The 18454-nt window shown below is 38.6% G+C and overlaps 1 protein-coding gene and 1 long non-coding RNA gene across 2 annotated transcripts; both read right to left on the reverse strand.

Moving 5' to 3' along the window:
* Nucleotides 1-10368: 10368 nt before the first annotated feature.
* LOC146567007 (uncharacterized) lies at nucleotides 10369-12706 on the reverse strand. Its single transcript, XR_014893753.1, has 4 exons — nucleotides 12570-12706; nucleotides 11061-11193; nucleotides 10932-10990; nucleotides 10369-10840 (listed from the first exon to the last, which is right to left on the reverse strand). It is a non-coding gene; the product is annotated as an uncharacterized LOC146567007 (long non-coding RNA).
* Nucleotides 12707-15645: 2939 nt separating this feature from the next.
* LOC146567008 (C-C motif chemokine 12-like) lies at nucleotides 15646-17091 on the reverse strand. The gene is made up of 4 exons (XM_085285909.1): nucleotides 16921-17091; nucleotides 16118-16235; nucleotides 15982-16040; nucleotides 15646-15854 (listed from the first exon to the last, which is right to left on the reverse strand). The coding sequence occupies exons 1-4, from the start codon at nucleotides 16991-16993 to the stop codon at nucleotides 15829-15831; spliced, it is 276 nt and encodes a 91-aa protein (XP_085142035.1). The 5' UTR covers nucleotides 16994-17091; the 3' UTR covers nucleotides 15646-15828.
* Nucleotides 17092-18454: the final 1363 nt, after the last annotated feature.

Genomic DNA, 18454 nt, shown 5'->3' on the forward strand with positions numbered 1-18454 from the left:
ACAGACAGTCCAGCTTGTCCAGGATGTCACAGTCTCAAGAGTGTGGAGGACATACCAGGATGTGGGCTTTAGCATGGCTGTTGAAGGGCATCGTCCAGCACCATCATCGGTCTCTGCATCTTTGTGCAGAAGGAATGGAAGATAGTGTAAAAGCACAATATGCTTTTTTTTTTATTCTTGATTTTGTGCCAAGTCATCAAATAAATCTTAATTACGAAAAATTATAACAGCTCAGCCCTGCCTAACTTTGAACCTGTGTCATGTACCGATACATATCACACATCCTCACATGTGAGGACCCTCACTGATATGCTCTGCAGTTACTACACAGCCCTGCCTAACTTTATCCTCACCAAAGTCTCAACCTGAACCTTTAAACAGCTGTTTGGGGACTGCTGGGTGAAACAGGGGGAATGTGCTCACTCTACTGGGCTAAAACTTAATTTAAGATACAAGGATGAAAGGAGCCCCTTCGCTTCACATGATCTTTTCTTTTTGTTCCCCTGAGAAACTCCCATCTGCTTTTCCATCTGTGCTACCCGCCCTCTTTTCATCCTCCAGTCACTGTTCCTCTCATCTTACCTGCAGTCAAGCTGAAGACGTGAACCTCGAATCAGGTATGTGGTGATACAAATACAGACACATACACAAACTAGGACATGAGTAAAGTTAAGCTTCAACTTTAACTTAGGATTTCCTAATTCCTCAGCTCTAAAATGTTTTTTTAATTAGATTTTAAAGGAAATAAGAAATGTTTAAGGGGTTTAAATCAAAAGGCATCCACCTTGGAGCTCAAGTTGCCAACATGAGCACAGAGAGACAATGATGCTGGTAACTATTGGAAGTTCAATTGACAATATAAAACCCAAAAATATACAAGGGATAGAAGAATCTAAACATAATTTGGGAAGAAAAATTATTTAAAAATTAATACTAAACAATCTTTCCGAAAACAGTTATGCAAACAATAAATCTGCAAGCCGAATAGTTGCTGAGGAATAATTTGAGCAATTGTTTAAACTCGTGTTTATGTGAGCTGCCGTCCCCTGGTGGTCACTGAAGGTACTTCAGGTGCAAGATGTTATTTGTAAATTTAAAGAAAAGAAAAGAAAAATACATTGAATTAAAATACTGCATTATTAAATGTTAAAAAGCACAAAAAAGGAAAAAGATCCTTGTCAGGGTCAGATCTTTTATGTCCTGAGACACAGAAAAAAAATTGTTTTTACATTCAGATTTTTTCCCCCAAAGAAACATGCTGGATCATTTCTTTTTCAAATTTGTTATTTATTCATTATCTTCTGTCCCATGAAGTGGGCACATCTGTCATAAATATGATTAGATGGCTGAGTGAGACAGAAAGGAGTTCACGCAGAATTTGGAAGTGAAGTTAAAACTCGAGCTGTCGAGAGATGATGAGGAGGAGGGGCCAGACATGCGAGCAAGAAGGTGAAAGTTCAGTGGAGGACATGCTGGCTTTGAAGAGCCTGAGTACGGGCAAAGTGACGATACCCAAAGTCCATCTTGGATAAGAAGCATTACGTAAGCTCGGGCTCCGAAGCTCTGGGATTTGGTTTTGACCGCAATACAGGACACCAGCCTGGAATCATCTTTCATTGGCAGCTTTGTGTGTGTGTGTGTGTGTGTGTTTGTGTGGTTCCTCAAAAGCTGAGGAACCACACTGAGCTTTCAGCTTCCTGCTCTGATGTCTGTCCTTCCTCCACCTCATCCCACGACAGCAGTAAGACTGACTCCCCTTCCACGGTTCTGCCTCATCCTGCCTCCTGCTTCCCGAAGTACGGCTCAAAATCTGAAAATGTGTCCTGCTGCCCACTACAAAGGAATAAAAGTAACTGTGCATTTCTGAAATCCTACTAAATCAATGTTAGCTGTATTAGCTCAGCCCCCACAAACCTGTCATCAATAGAAAAGGCAGGATGTCCCCTCGACAGTGCAGAACGAGTCATGTAGATTGCATTAATGGTGGTTAACGCAGAGGTCTCAGACTTATGTCCTGACTGGGGTCAAAAATGAATTGCTGGGTTTTATATTGTACATTTAGATCAAAGACGGTGAGTCACTCCCCTTTTCTTTATATTTTACTCCTAAAAAGTCAAACTTTCTTGTAATTTTGCTAAAGTGGTCTTGAGCAACATTTTTCCAGGTTTTCACGAGGTCTTTGCGGCGCCTTTTAAAAGACAGAGTTACAAAGTGCATCTAAATTTGAATAAAAGCCACACATTAAAGATAAGTTATAGACACATAATCATTTTCACAAAGACACTTCGATACATGCAAATAGATGCAATCTATGGCTCAAAATAAAGGGGAGAAGATTAAGGGAAAGCTAACCTGTCAAACATCAGCCTGGCTGAGTTTTTATAGGTTGTTTTTATGGGTTGTACAGGTTTTAGAGGTTGTTCAAGTGATTTTTCTCAGCAACCTCAAAAATAGGATTGTCTCTGGTTTTAAAGTCAGAGTGAGGAACAGTTGGGAGACCATAGCCCATATGGAAAAGAAATAGTAAAAACATATATGATTTACTCATGAAAGTGGACACTTTCTCATTACTTTCATATATTTTTTTAGTAAGTATACAAAACATACAAGTTTCATAATATAATTTTTCAAGGGATCTTATATGTGTTTTCACTCTTGTATGCTTTTCATACAAGTTTCATACAAGACAGATAAAAACTTTATAAGATTTATATATATCTTTTCCATATGGGGAGGATGAGAAAGGCCTGCTCAGAAGGTCTGATATAAGCAGGGTCCTGTCCATGTAAGCAGCCCCTGCTTACATCCTCACCCCGGGGAACTCCAGGCCTTAAGGGCTGGTGTCCTGCAGGTTTTAGATCTCACCCTGGGTCAACACACCTGAATCAAATGAGCAGTTCATTACCAGGCTTCATTAACCTGTCTTGGAAAACTTCAAGACAGGTTAATGAAGTCATTTAATCAGCTGTGTTGGATCAAGGACACATCTAAAACCTGCAGGACACCGGCCCTTGAGGCCTGGAGTTGCCCACCCCTGATGCAGAGCTTTGATGATAATAACAGGATTTTAAAGTGGCCTCTGAATTTCACTGAAAACAGTGAAGGGCAGCAGGAATACGTGTGATATGTTGCTCTCTGCACCAGCTGGAGATGGACACTGGCTGCTTTTTCACTCATTTTCAGTCCACTCCCTGTACCTGATCTATGACTGACTGAGGTATAAAAAGGCAAGATTAAAGCACCTCAGTGACAAGCAAGCTACCAGAAGACTTCACACAAGCAGAATTCATACTCAGTTGTGATTAAATACATTTCTAAGTTTGGGAAAGACTGGATTAGCACACAGAGTTATAGGATTATGTAGAAGGACTGCCTTAAAAATTCTTTAGTTTTCAGAGTTTTTACCACCACAAACCTGGACTGTCACAGGGATAATGTTTGGCTCCAATTAGCAGCTTATGTAAAGGCGAAGCTGCTTCAACATCCTCCTTTCATTAACTCACACTGTAGAAACCATTAAAAAAAACATGCCACAGAGAACAGACTTAATCTGAGAACACTTTTTATTTTCATTACTTCACTTTTGTTTCATAGCAGCCACAGGATGGCACCAGAGTCCAGTTAAAAAAAAGAAAAAAGAAGAAGTTTAAAATCTGTTTTTCTTCACACCCCTTCAAGCTCTTCTTTTTGTTTACGTCCAAAATGTAATTTACGGTTCCCACAGTTCCCAGGGACAAACAAATCTAACTAAAATCTGCAGTGATGAATGAGCAGAGAACCCAACCCCAAATCTCCAATCATGTACACCTGACACCAGAGCGGTGACAATGAACAGACCAACCAAGTTTTTTTTTGTCTTTTTTTCACGGATTAGAGCTGAAAGAAGAAATTCTTCTTGCTGGGAGCCATTTTCAGAAGCAGATTACATACTGCACTAAAGATTTCTTGCAGGCAGAAGGCTGGATTAACTCAAAATAAACTACACTGCATGTGTTCATTGTAATAAGACAACGTGACTACTGACTGAGCCCATTGACACAGACTGCCTAAACAAGAAACCTTTTGACATAACCTCAAAAAAGCGTGAGCTGGCGGTGGACTCCATAATTGGTCAGCTTGCAATGGCTCATTACCTGTTTGGACTCGGACTGTGAAGCAATAGCAGATACAAAGAGTCAGCCACGCTGTTCAGCACCGAGCACCAAAACTGCACACATTCCCTTTATCATGATCATTTGAAATTTATTTAAAAGAAATTTTGAATTAAAGTTTAAGTTTCCGAGTTAAACTCTGCTACACCTGACCGTGTAAAATCTGACATTAAAAATCTGAAATTAATCTGATGTTAAAGATTATTTTTCAAAAATGATTATCTAATAATTAACTAATAGAGGCAGTGTCTTTTAGCTTGGTTACATCTCTTGGATGAATGGATGACAGGGTGTCGCTTCAGAGACGTCTATAGCTCTGACACACAGTATAACGTGGAGCATTTGCACACTGTTATAATGATTATTTCTTTGCATCTCTGCAGTGTTTTATGATAAAATAAAAATCAAGTGCAAAACCCTTGAAATTGATCCAGTGGTTTGTGGTTAAAAAAAAATAGTTTTATAAGCTGAGGTTGTCCATTTTCTGACTTTCTTTATATTCTGATAGTTTGTAACAATATGAAGTGCAAGAAGAATTGTGAAGTAATTTTAAAATATTGTTCCTAATTTAGGAACAACAACACCTGCTTCCATGTCTTGCATTAATATTTAAATAACTTCTCTGCTTATTGACAATTGTTTCTCAGATAATTATATTATCTCTATTTGTACAATAGTTCGGTTGTTACGAAGGGAAAAACAGGGTACCCGTTTGAAAGTCTTTATGTAATTATTTATTTTTGCAAAATAGCTGCATTATACTCTGTAATTTTTCAAAGACGGTGACACTTGGGGTTCAAATGAAAGCACCGTGGTGTAACATTACTGGAGATCATGAAGATATGATGAAAACTAGCGTATGTGGATAAATCTGGTATATTTACACGATGAATTTAATACACATTCATATCTGACTCTGCTGCTTTGTCAACAGCAGCTGTGTTGCTTCCAGTCAGTATCACGTGCTGAGCTCTTGTGCCCTCCTCCTACAACAATATTGTTTTTTGCTTCTTTTTTTCATAAATGACTTAATCATCTCGAGCCCTTTTCAAAATGATCAAACATTAAATTATTTTCAGGATTTTAAACAGTTGAATTATTAATTATTTGTTTTTAAAAACTCACAAAAACCCAGATATTTTCCATGTAATATATAGTATCGAGAGAGTATGGATGACAAGTAAGAGTAAAAGACAAAAACTTACTTAAAAGAAAATTTATTGCCCAAATTGATCACCAATTTTATTTTTTTAAGTTGAAAAAAAAGTACAATAATGCCCAATTAGGGCATAAGAGTTAATCTTATTACAGTTCTACAGATCTCATATATTACAAGCGATTTCTCTGCAGGCCAGTATTATTGGCTGATATTAACCTTTTGCTGATATATCAGTATCTTCATTTATAAAGGCTGATAATTTATTGAAAATAATAAGACATGGCAGAAACATTCTTCGACCATGTTTTGAGTATTGGTGTATTTACTTCTTCCTGCATTCCTGAAAAGGTTTCACCATCAGTCATCTTCTATGAGGAGACCTCAGACGCAGTCGTACGCTGAGCTTTTGCTTTCCTGTGAGAAAATCAACAAAAAATAACAGTATATGAGGACTGATCAAATTTGAAAAGTCGAACTGAGCATGTGAGTCAGTGGAAGGTGATGTAAAACTCACTCGAATGCAACAATCTTGGCACGAACCCAGGGAGCTCTCCCATTGATGCAGAAAACACCGGACTGTGTCTGAAAGCTGCAGGAACGAGAAATGAACGATGAACTTGGTAGCAACACTTTAATCAGTTCATTTGAGATAATATTAACAATAAGTAAATGAACTTTAACTGAAGAGCACCAAAAACATCACATCTACATCTTTAGGCTAAAGTTATTTAGCCAGTATAAGTTGTGTTGAAGTTAAACAATTAATTTTAAATGTGAAAAAAAAAATCATATTTTTCAGTAATTAACAGTTTGTAATAAATCATTCCTGGGCTACAGTTGATGCTTTTAATGTGCCATAAAAAAATTACACGACTGCGTTGACACAGGGTCGGTTTGCTCTCTGGATCAAGTATCCCAAAATTGGTTCAGTGATCTCCTTATTGCTGACAGTTGTGCAGCACGTGACAAAATCATTCTTTGCTGGAACAAAAACCAAAAAAAGATTTTTAAACAGAGAAGAGCCGCCAGAAAAACCTTACATGGTGTTTATATGAAATTCCATCTTACCTTCTGATCCAGACATGGCCAAAACTACCAAGACTGTGCAGAGCAGCACAGACAGGCTTCTGATGATACTCATTCTCACTGACGAGTGGTCATCATGTCATTAAATTGAACTTTTGGCCTATCGCTACTCAATGCTGCTAGTTTCTGTCTTTATGCAAATATAGCAGGAAGACATGTAACCAAACCACATTCAGAATCTTGAAGGCATTACATTTTAAGTCGAGTCTGTTATATGCATTTTGTCTGCTACATAACAATATTAGCATTTTTGGCTTCTGAGTTTTGAGAAGTGTTCATGTTAGAGTGTAAAGATTAAGGAACAGAAACTTTTCTTACAAGAACACCATCACTAACTTTCTCTTAACTTTCTGCATCTGGTGTTTTTAAAAAGTGAAAGAAGAGGGAAGTAAAGAAGTTTGCTGCAGCCATATTCCCATCACACAGATGTTAATGCTGACATCAGCATTCAGTGTTTTACTAAAGAAAGGCTTCAGAAAGGTTCCTTATTCTGTTGGGATAATGGAAGTCAAAATATAACTAGGATAATGTGGAAAATTAAAATATAGTCTTAATCATCTTAAACAAGATGAAAAAGTAATTTGACAAGGCTGCCCAAACTTTTGCATCCCACTGTACATGTGTACCTTTTTCTGTCCATGTCGTTTAACAGTTGGGTCAAGTACATGCTTTCCTGAGTAGTGGTTGCAAGTCCAATGTATTCAGCTTCGCATGTTGAGAGTGCCACTGTAGGCTGTCCTCCCTTTGTGTTCAGGTTTGCTGTTCTATGGTTTAGTTTCTCCTAGGTTCTGTTTTTCCATCCCCACTTTGTGTACTGTTTTAATAATAAACCACGCTCACACCTTAGTAAGTGCTGTATTTGAGTTCTCTTTTCCACACATCACATGGCCGCTGCCCCAGCCATGCATAACGCCCCTTGTTATGCCCAAATAACTCAATTTTAGTTTCATCAGTCCACAGCACCTTATTCCAGAATGAAGCTGGCTTGTCCAAATGTGCTTTAGCAAACCTGAAGCGGCTCTGTTTGTGCTGTGGGTGGAGGAAAGGCTTCCTCTGCATCACTCTCGCATACAGCAGAATGGTTGAACGATGCACAGCGACTCCATCTGGTGCTAGATGATGTTGTAGGTTTTTGGTGCTGGTCTGTGGGTTGACTCTGACTGTTCTCACCATTCGTCGCTTCTGTCTGTCCGAGATTTTTCTTGGTCTGCCACTTTGAGCCTTAACTTGAACTGAGCCTGTGGTCTTCTATTTTCTCAATATGTTCCTAACTGTGGAAACAGACAGCTTAAATCTCTGAGACAGCTTTCTGTATCCTTCCCCTAAACCATGATGGTGTCTCCAGGTCATTTGAGAGTTGTTTTGAGACCCCCATGTTGCTACTCTTCAGAGAAAATTAAAAGACGAGGGAAACTTACAATTGACCCTCTTAAATACTCTTTCTCGTTATTGAATTCACCTGTGTATGTAGGTCAGGGGTCACTGAGCCTACCAAGCAAATTTATATTTAATAATTAGTTCTAAAGGTTTTGGAATCAATAAAATGACAACAGTGCCCAGATTTATGCACCTGCCTGATTTTGTTTAAACAATTGTTGCACACTTTCTGTAAATCCAATAAACTTCATTTCACTCCTCAAATATCACTGTGTGTCTCCTATATGATATATTTAACTGACATTTTTTATTGTAACAACCAACGATTTATACAGGAAAACGATGACTATTAACATGGTTCCCCAAACTTTTGCATCCAACTGTATATAACTATCATTAGCTTACAGCTTGAAGTGTTTAAGGTATGTGCTAACTAAAAATAAAGACAAAATGATAGTTTATTAATTTTTTAATAAAATTTGTAGATTGTCTCAGTGGAGTTTTAATAAACTCGACAGTTTGTTCTTTCTATGTAAAATATAACAGGACCCTGGAGTAAATTCTCTACCATTTCACACTTATGTTTAATCAGTTCTCTGTCTGACATTTGTTCAACTATGTAAAAACTATAACTTTAATCTCATCCAAACCAATTTACTGAGGAACAAATAAAACACTGAAAAAAGCCAAGCAATAATATTTTCAAACTATCTGGGTGACTTATATATCATGTTTAACCTGAGTAGCGAAAAACCGTGGTGGGTTTGGATATGATGTGCTGGGAGTTCACTGTTCTCGCCGGCTCTAGTGAGTTTGAACCCTCTAGCTATCGAGCTGGTGGGTAACAGACGTCTCTGAAAACGTCAGAGCAAATATGTGGTGTCTTGATAAACCGAACAGATATTTGAAGTTTACACAGCTACATTCTCGCCTGAAAATATGTTAAAAGTTTATTTTGTGACCAAGAAAGAGTAATACGAGTAATCTTAAAACTAAGTGGTTTGTTGAAAACTGGAATTAGCTGAGCTGTGCTATGAATTCTGAGATATGTCGGGCCACAAAGGACACGCCTGACCCACCCTTCAAATCTGGGGAAATGAAGAACACATTTTTCAACCGCGTTTGGGGGAGTCTTCGAATTTGGACAGGCTTCGCCATGTCGCTGTAACATAATTGGGCTACAAATGCGGCCTCCGAAGGATGCGGCCACTAAATTTGGACACAGCTATGAAACCGGAAACTGGTTCTTCTTTTTCGGGGTTTAACGGCGGCTGGCATCCCTGGACATGCAGTGCTGCCGTCTTCTGTTTCAGCCCATTATTACAATCTTAAATCCTACTACTTATTTAATAGTCGACGTAATCGTGACTAGTCGACTTATCGTGGCAGCCCTAAAGTGTACGTACATGTGTTTTTATTTATTATATATATTAGGGGTGCAACGATACACAAAATTCACGGTTCGGGTCGATATTTTTTCGATACAAAAAAAATGTTCATGCCTTTTTAATTTGTCATTTATTAAAATTATAAATATGTATTTTAACTCAAAAGTACAGTTTTTAAATTTAATGTTGCTGAAACAACAAAGTAATAATAAAAAAAAATCTATCTGATCGAGAAATCACTCATCTTTGGAAAAGAGAGTTTATTACAGAGAAATGTCTCTTTCCAAAATAAAAGCTATACTATCCGCTTCTTCTGGGCTATATTCTCAGCAGCATATTAAACATATCAGGTCCCCATAAGGAGAATCCTGTGCTAACGGCTGTCTAAATGACTCGGGTGAAGTTTGTAGCATGCGTGCTTGTTGTCTGCTTCCACTTGTCTTTGCACTAGGATGATGTCGGCGTAAATGTGCAGTCATATTCGTTGTGTTCCCACTAGTGCTGTCAGCGTTAATCTCATTGAAATGACGTTAACGCCACAACACGGCAAATCTCCGTTAACGAGCTACCGGGAATCGCCCCGTGCGTTGGGCTGGACGGCGTCAACACGTTAACGAGCTAACTGCGCTAACACAGTAGTTCCCACCAATTAAGCATTGCGTGGCACATCCAACATACTGTTTTACTTTAGTCCATGATGCGCTTACCTTCAGGGTCATACGTCACATGAAAACCAAAAGAGTTCCAAACGCCAGATCTGAATGAGGGTGGGGGAGGTCCAATTTCCCGTGTTGAAAGGAGAGCTTAACTTCTGCCTAGCTAGCTTGCCCTGCGCTCAGTGAATCTGCATTCGACTACTCCGCCTAGGCTGCACTGTCGAGCGCAGATCCACTGAGCGCTCAACATAGACAGCATCGTCAGAAGGAAAGTTGATCAAATAAATTAAAAATGTTGTATTGATCGATACATATGCGTACCGAACCGAAAGCACTGTATCGAACGGTTCAATATCGATATGAGTATCGTTGCACCCCTAATATATATGTATACTTGGGTGTGTGTGTGTGTGTGTGTGTGTGTGTGTGTGTGGGTGTGTGTGTGTGTTTTGCTGGGTTTCACTGCTCGGGCCCACTTATGTTCATCATGGGCTACAAAAACTTGGGTAAAAGATAAAGTTTTTTAAAAAACTGGACAGTATACTCAGCAACCATCATCAGTTAAAACACTTGTGGAATACATTATGTGATGTGTGTAGCATTTTGTGAGAGTCTGGTGGGCGACAGAAACAACAGCAGGAAAATATTTGCTCAATAAACAAAAGTTTATTTTTATATTGTTTTTCACAGCCACATTGTTCTTCACATAAACACAAAATGCACAGAAAGAGATTCACAAATAAACAAAAAGAAAAGTAAAAGACAAATAAAAGCTGACCTCCAATGATCAATTACAAAACAATGAAGTCAACAGCATGAATAAAATACACATTTGCTCCACAGGTTACAGGAAAAATTAATCGACAAATGGCAAAAAAAAAGAAAAAGAAAAAAAAAAGAATAAAACAAATTTAAGTCAGGCTGAGAAAGCGCTCTGGTTTGAATAAGCCTTTAATGGTGATGGTAATACTGGAAATACTGATGCAGCAGACAGACTTCATGCCTTCTTCATTTTGGCAGTGACTAGAGAGGAAAAACAGACAAGCAGCACCTTCAGTTTTTCTCTGTAAATACTTTGCATTTATTTCTGTGTGTTTCTTTTAGCACGACTTACGATCTTTGACCCACTGAGCATCTGGATCAGCACAAAGTTGTCCATATTCTGTGTTGAAACTGGAAATAAAAGACAGAAAATTATAGAGATTGTATATGTTTGTATGTAGGACAACATGTGTGGACTTACATTATAGCCTTCACACAGCGTCCGCTTGCAGCCTGCTCACGATATGTTTCCCCCACCACCTCAGCAGTCCTATTGCCTTTGGTGACTGCAGGGCAGCATGGTGGTATCCTTCCAGGATGACGACGACGAGTACCTGAGAGATTAAAGGTTAAAAATGGAATTTTCTTACCTGAGAAAAGTCTAATTAGAAGGAAAATAAAAGTTAAATCTAGTTTTAAAATATGAAGCTCCTTACATCACTAAACAGAAGGTGACTTTCAAAATGTGACCTGAAATTATGTTACAGTGCACAGGCATTTTTTGTGCAAATCAATCAACAAGTTTAACAAATCAATGTTCTCAACACTTCGAGGCCCTCGATTACTTTTTGGGCAATTCTGGCATTATGTTAATTAAGTGAAAGGTGAAAAATATTTTCTCGTAGCTGCAAGATATTATCTTATACTCTCTCTGTGTCTCTCTCATTTTCTGCTTTCATGCCTTATGCAATGAGTCACTGAAATGATGACTTTGCTAAAAACTAAAATGAAGCAGTGAGATTTAGTTACAGAGTGAATTTGTTTGAAGGAAACCACTGCACCAACTGTGCTACACTAATCAGTTGGCAGTTATGATAGTTTAAGTGTCTTACAACATATGCCTGGCATGCAACGCAGCGTGAGACATAACCCCATAAGTGACAGAAAACAAAAGTTTGCATGTAGATAAACATAAATAGTACAAACATTGTTAATGGCAAGCAGTATAGCGTGAATGGATATGGTGTGGCTGTCAATCAGTCCAGCAATTGAACACAAAAATCAGGTGAATGTCGTGCTTATAAAATAAAAATCTCCAAGACTTCTTCTAAATGTAGACATAAAGGACGCCTTTAAAATGCTATCACTGACTAATGAAACTTAGCCCAGAAAACAGCTTCCAGGGTGTCTGGAGCTTTGTGGGTAGAAGTTGAGTGTAAATGCTGAAAAACACATGTGCAATTATAAATGGTAAATGGCCTGTATTTATATAGCGCTTTACTAGTCCCTAAGGACCCCAAAGCGCTTTACATATCCAGTCATCCACCCATTCACACACACATTGGTGATGGCAGCTACATTGTAGCCACAGCTACCCTGGGGCGCACTGACAGAGGCGAGGCTGCCGGACACTGGCGCCACCGGGCCCTCTGACCACCATCAGTAGGCAACGGGTGAAGTGTCTTGCCCAAGGACCAAGACTGTCCAAGCCAGGGCTCGAACCGGCAACCTTCCGATTACAAGGCAAACTCCCAACTCTTGAGCCACGATCGCCCCATTTATAGACTGAGCAGATACCAGAATATGACTGATGTAAAGGTTTGTGGTCTTTACACAGTGGTCCTGCCCAATAAACCACCAAAATATCACAAGTGAACCTTATTCACAAACAGGCAGCAGCCATTGTTGGAAATATTCATTGCTGTGATAAATTTATCTATTTGATCTCTTTTTTCCTCATTTTTCTTTATAAAAGTAAGAGCACAGTTACCTTCAGAGGAGTGGCAGCACACACACACCGAGAGCAGGAGGAGAGTGATGGAGAGGATCTTCACAGTCATTTTCACCGGCGGTCTGGCTCACTGATCAAGTTGAAACTATACGCTGACCAATGCTTGGTTATTTATTGGTAAGTGTAGGAACATCTGCAGGCAGAACTGCTGACGTATTTCTGTAGGTCTTTGCGTTTGTGTGTGCGTGGTTGTGGCATATCACACCTCCGCCTCTTATCATTGAGAATTCAGTATTTCAACCTATCAACACCTCACTGAGAGCTTTCTGAGAAACAGCCTCACACAAAGTTCACAGATGCTCAAATATGGTCAAGAGCCTGATGATTGATACCAGTACTTTGTGCATTTTCATGAGTAATGAGCCTAAACCTCCTGATTATTATTATTTTTTTCCATTTTGACTGTCTGACAGTGACTCTTTTTCTCTTGTAGTTACAAACTAAACATGCGGCCCCCTCATCCACATGGCTGAAAAAAGCAACATGGAGGCAGAAAAAACCTCTAATACTGGTTTCCAGTTTCCAGGAGAACTTGCAGGACAGTCCAGGATGACTGTGGCTCTGTTGAGGTGTTGCTCAAATATTAAAATCTAATAAAAACAACAATCAAATCTACAGTGTGGAAAAGCAAACTGAACTTGCATCTTATTGTACTGTACACACACACACACACACACACACACACACACACACACACACACACACACACACACACACACTAAACCACTTCCTCATTACAGATGATATATATAGAAAGTTTATCAGTCCCACACATTCATGACATTTTATAAACGACTTTGTTCTGGTATTTTTTAATCATAATTTTTACAGAAAGTCTCACATCATGGTGGAGGAAAAGTTTAGCTGATTGAGGTTTTGAGTCGTTCACTTATGCAGAGCTGTCTTTAGGTCCGGCCACAGCGTTTCCATCAGGTTGAGGTTTACACTTTAACTGGGCCATCGCACCACGTTCTGTTGTGGATTTGCTGATGATAATTTTAAAGCTCCTTTTCCTTTGCATAAAATAACTGCATAGTGCTGGTTAAACTTCAAAGTTATATTTGGTGTAACTACAGAACTAAGAAAATGTGTAGCAGATGAAGGAAATAAAGACAAATGAAACAACGTTGCCCCGAGGCAACAAACCACATTTTCATGCCTTACACTGGCCCTTCAAAAAAAACCACATTTTTTTTTCTTTCAAATAATGCTACCAGGCACATCTCCTTCCAATAAAATGATGAGTTGAAGGTGGTGTGACTTTTATTTGGGGGGGGGGGGCATTCTGCAAGCTGCACTACATGAGAGACATCTCCATTAGGAGGCAAGATAAGGATCACTATTTTACATGTTTATAGTGAAATAAATGTATATTAAAAAAAACTTGTATGTGCATGAATATGTTAAGAAGCATATTTGATTGTATGTTCTACTTTTTTAAATTTATTTATACAGTAAAACTGTTAATTTTCATTCGTTGTCTCAAACCCAGTTTTTTTTTCAGGCAATAATAATAATAATAATAATGGATTGGATTTATATAGCGCTTTTCAAGGCACCCATAGCGCTTTACAATGCCACTATTCATTCACTCTCACATTCACACACTGGTGGAGGCAGCTACAGGTGTAGCCACAGCTGCCCTGGGGCAGACTGACAGAAGCGAGGCTGCCATATCGCGCCATCGGCCCCTCTGGCCAACACCAGTAGGCGGTACAATACAATGCATTTGCATATGTGTGTAGAGATGTGTGCATTTATATGATCATAGTCAATGTTTTTCCTTTACAATCTGCTCATAATTACAGGACATGGATGTAAATACCTTTTATGGAAGGAAACCAAGGGAATGTGCACTTTCTGTCCTCAGAAAGTGAGGACAGTGAGCTTTTAGGGAGTGACGGTTAGGAGCTCAGGGGTCAGTTGGTAAAGTAACTGTGTCTGTGTGTGTGTTAGTGCCCACATAGCAAGCAGGTCTGGCCAGGATCTGGTATCAAGTCGGCAGTGCTGGCATCCACATATAGGCCAGGCCTGGCATAGATGGCACTGTCTATGTGATGGCATGCCATATCTGGCTTGATTGTGGCTTGGTTTATGTGGCCCAGGCCTACAGAAAACAGGTCTCTGCTGTCCAATTTTATGAATGATATATTATTAGGGACCCTAAAGCAACCCCCAAAATAGGGAGAAATACTTTTTTCCCCAAATTAAAAAGTCATGTAGTAGAGGGTTAAAAGTTGCAGGCGACACAGGGACATTAATGGATAAAAATAAGAAATGTACTGATTTCTTGGATTGCACACGTTTTAGTTAAAAGTTTTAAATAAAATAGAAAGCAAACAACAAAGAGCAACATAATAAGAAAAAAAAAGGAAAAAAAAAAGCACCATCACAATAAACTAGCTTGCTTTCTCTTCTGTTTTTTTTTCTCCATACAGGTGACCCAGGTGTTTTGTTTTTTTGTTTTTTTTTTTTTTTCTTTCTTCCCCCCCTTCTCACCGTCTCTTCTCCCCTCTGTTTTTCTTTCTTTCCCTCCCTCTCTTTCTTTCATTCTTTCTCCCTGTCCTATCCCCCAGTCATGTCTGTCCCGTTTGTAGCAACTGAAAATAAAATAAATTCATAATTATAATAAAGGTCAATCAAATGGACCAATATGGCAAGGCCATGATGATCCACTTGGTAAAATAAATCCGCTTGGCATCTTTCTTGGCCTTAAGACAACAATTCTGATGGCTATAGATCCAAACGGGACAAAAAAAAAAAAAAAAATTTTAAATAAAATGCGTTGTAGGTTTCTGGGAGATTATTAAGATTATTGAATGACTGGTGGTCAGAGTTTATTTGGAAATACTTTTCAGAGTGAGCTTTGCAAAACAGATAAATGGAATCATAAAAGCAAAAAATAAAGAATAAAAGAAGATTTGAAACTAAATATGTAACTAAACTTAAAAAAAAGAACTCAGTTGGTCCGTCTAAGCACAGATTGATGTCCAGCCTTAGTCGTCACTTTAAAGTCACACAAGACTCAGATGTAGCATCAAGAATAAAATCAGAATCAGAATCAGAAAGGGTTTTTATTGCCAAATGTTGAGCAGGTTTACAACATTAGGAAATTGCTGCAGTGCGATGTGGACAGAATTAACAGAGTAACGTAACAAAAACATTTCAAAGAAAAGTTTGAGATAAGGAGATACTGATGACCCGACAGGCAGCGATGCTTCACCTCACACTTTGTACTTCATACCCTCGTCATCCTCACAATGACTGGACAGGAAAGAGAGACAAACAGGAGTTTCAGTTTGTTTCTACAAATACTTTTATTGTGTGTGTGTGTGTGTGTGTGTGTGTGTGTGTGTGTGTGTGTGTGTGTGTTTCTTTTAGCGTAACTTACGATCTTTGACCCACTGAGCGTTTGGATCAGCACAAAGCTGTCCATATTCTGTGTTGAAACTGGAAATAAAGAGAGAAAATTATACAGATTGAATGTGTTTATGTTTGTGTGTAGGACGACACATGTGCTGACTTACATTATAGCCTTCACACAGGGTGGTGTTGCGGCCTGCTGACGATATGTTTCCCCCACCACATCAGCGCTCGTATCTTGGCGGGTGACTTCAACACAGCACGGTCTCTTCTGGCGACGAGCTGATTAGGAGAAGTTTAAAACTGAATATATTTCGCCCACAGGAAGGAAACTCAAAGTGAAACTCGGGTTTAAAATGTTATAAAACTGCTAACAAGAGTAAACAAAAGCTGACTTTTGAACCGTTACCAGACATTAAGTGACATGAAATAGTTTATTTTGTGCCTCACCTTGTAGGTATTTCTACTAATGAGAAATTTACTGCAAACATTATAAAAGTATTAACAAAGTACCTAGTTACACCAGTCTATGTCCTCATTCTAGACACTATATTCTTCAAGAATGCTAAACAGTAAGAGCAGAGGCCTGTATCTGTACCTGTGTCACTTCTTACTGGGCTATATTTCCATGGGGGTTTTTAAGCAGCATCTAATGTTTGTGTTTCCCTTTGACTTGGATGGGTATTAATTTGTACTTGCTGGCCTTCTATACAATTTGCACATAATCTAAGCCCATGTTTGATTTCTGTTTTTTGTATTCAATCTTCACTCTTAGTTGTTAAACAGCACCGAGGCTACAGCTGAAAGAACAAAAAACGAATGCACTTCCTGAATCTTCTTACTGCTGACTGTTATGCAGCAGATGTCCAAATCTTTTTTGGAACACAAATGACATTTTACAAAGTGAATTTTAAACAGAGAAAAGCCAGTTGAAAGCTCTTACATGGAGTCTGAAGTTTAATCTTACCGTCTGATCCAGAGATGGCCCCAACCACCATGACTGTGCAGACCAGCAGTAACAGGCTTCTAGAGTTTACCATTTTCAAAAAGCTTGAAGAACAGTGAGTAAATGATTTGTTCCCCTTTGATCTGCCTTCTTCTCCAGAGTGAAGCGTGAAGAAATAGTTAAGGTCTTAAAAGCAGAAGTGATTCCTCCAGTTATTCGGCTCAGCTTTTTCTGTTTCCTCCTCCTCTCTCTTCTTACAAATAAATTAAACAGTGATTTAAGAGGAACTTTACAAAATGAGACGACGTTTCATCACACAGTTCTTAGATTGTGGAAGTATGAGGCGTTCCACAGAAGTAGGAAGTCATGACATGACATATTTCATCAATGCATTTGTTGTAGAATTGTTAAGAAAAAGTTTAGTAAATCAGTTATTTAACGTAATCTAAATTTAATGTAACCTAAAGGACCTAAAGTATAATATTTTTATTTAAAATTAATTATGAATAAAATACTTTTTCAAACTGGGAACCTGTTCTTAATTTTTCTGTAGCATTTATCTCACAAAACCTTCTTTGGCAAATATTCTGGACATGCTGCAGTCCTGGCTTTAAGATTTTGTTTTGTAAATAGGAAAATGAATGCAGACATTCTGATGTCAGTCCTTGCTTTCAGGCTCGAGTGTTAGTGTTTTGCATTTTTACCACGTGCAAGCATACAAACTCAAAGATCTTACATTTTATTGGAGATAAAGTATCTGAATTTTAGGAGCGGGACAATGCCTCCAAACATGCTTCTTCTGGTTCTTATCTGTATATGTTCCCCCAGTTCTACAATCTGCTCATTCTAATTTACGTGACCCCCTCCTTCACCTGTTCAATTCTTTAACTTTTTCACTTCTATTTAGTACAGAAATCCATCATTGGGGATCTGCCAGGCCCAGGAGCCGCCGCCAGTCCCCTTCAAGTCCTTCCCCAAACCGCAGCTCAATTCATGTCCGTGACATTCACCTTTATCCACTAAAACACTGTCAAACCTAAAATGAGGACGTGGGCCCAGCTGGAGAAAGTCTCTTTTATGCCTTTTTTGTCTGTGCAGGTTATTTAGATATGAAAACTAACTTCAAAAAATTGAATATAAAGGGGTAGAAAACTTCGGACATGATTTATGTTAAGAGGATAGTTACTATTTAACAACATTTGCACTTTACCTGGTTTACAGTGTAAACATTACAGGCCAGAAAGGACAATTTTTTCTTAAAAGGATTATTTTGCAAACTTTCTGTTCTCCCATAAGCATCTGGTGTTTTTAAGAAAAAATTGCAAGAAGAAGGAAGTAAAGATATGTGATGCACCCATATTCCCATCATCCAGATGTTACAGCTGACATCAGCATTTGGTGTCTTGCTGAAGAACGGCTTCAGAAAGCGTCTTTATTTGGTTGGAATAACAAACTATAATTGATTTTTATTAACTTCTTAAGTTATTCTTTCACATTTGACAGGACTGACAGGGTTTTTGGGCACTCAGAATAGTCTCAGAGTTAACTCTGCATT

This window comes from Mchenga conophoros, linkage group LG9, assembly GCF_057382185.1.
Source record: "Mchenga conophoros isolate Kocher_MC1m ecotype Shallow Benthic linkage group LG9, M_conophoros_male_GT1.1, whole genome shotgun sequence".
NCBI lineage: Eukaryota > Metazoa > Chordata > Actinopteri > Cichliformes > Cichlidae > Mchenga > Mchenga conophoros.

Coding starts and splice junctions, on each gene's coding strand:
- LOC146567008 (XM_085285909.1), bottom strand. CDS start 16,993: ATGGTAAACTCTAGAAGCCTGTTACTGCTGGTCTGCACAGTCATGGTG. Junction 16,236..16,920: donor GGCCATCTCTGGATCAGACG/GTAAGATTAAAC, acceptor TCTCCTAATCAG/CTCGTCGCCAGAAGAGACCG. Junction 15,855..15,981: donor CGCTCAGTGGGTCAAAGATC/GTAAGTTACGCT, acceptor TTTCCTGTCCAG/TCATTGTGAGGATGACGAGG.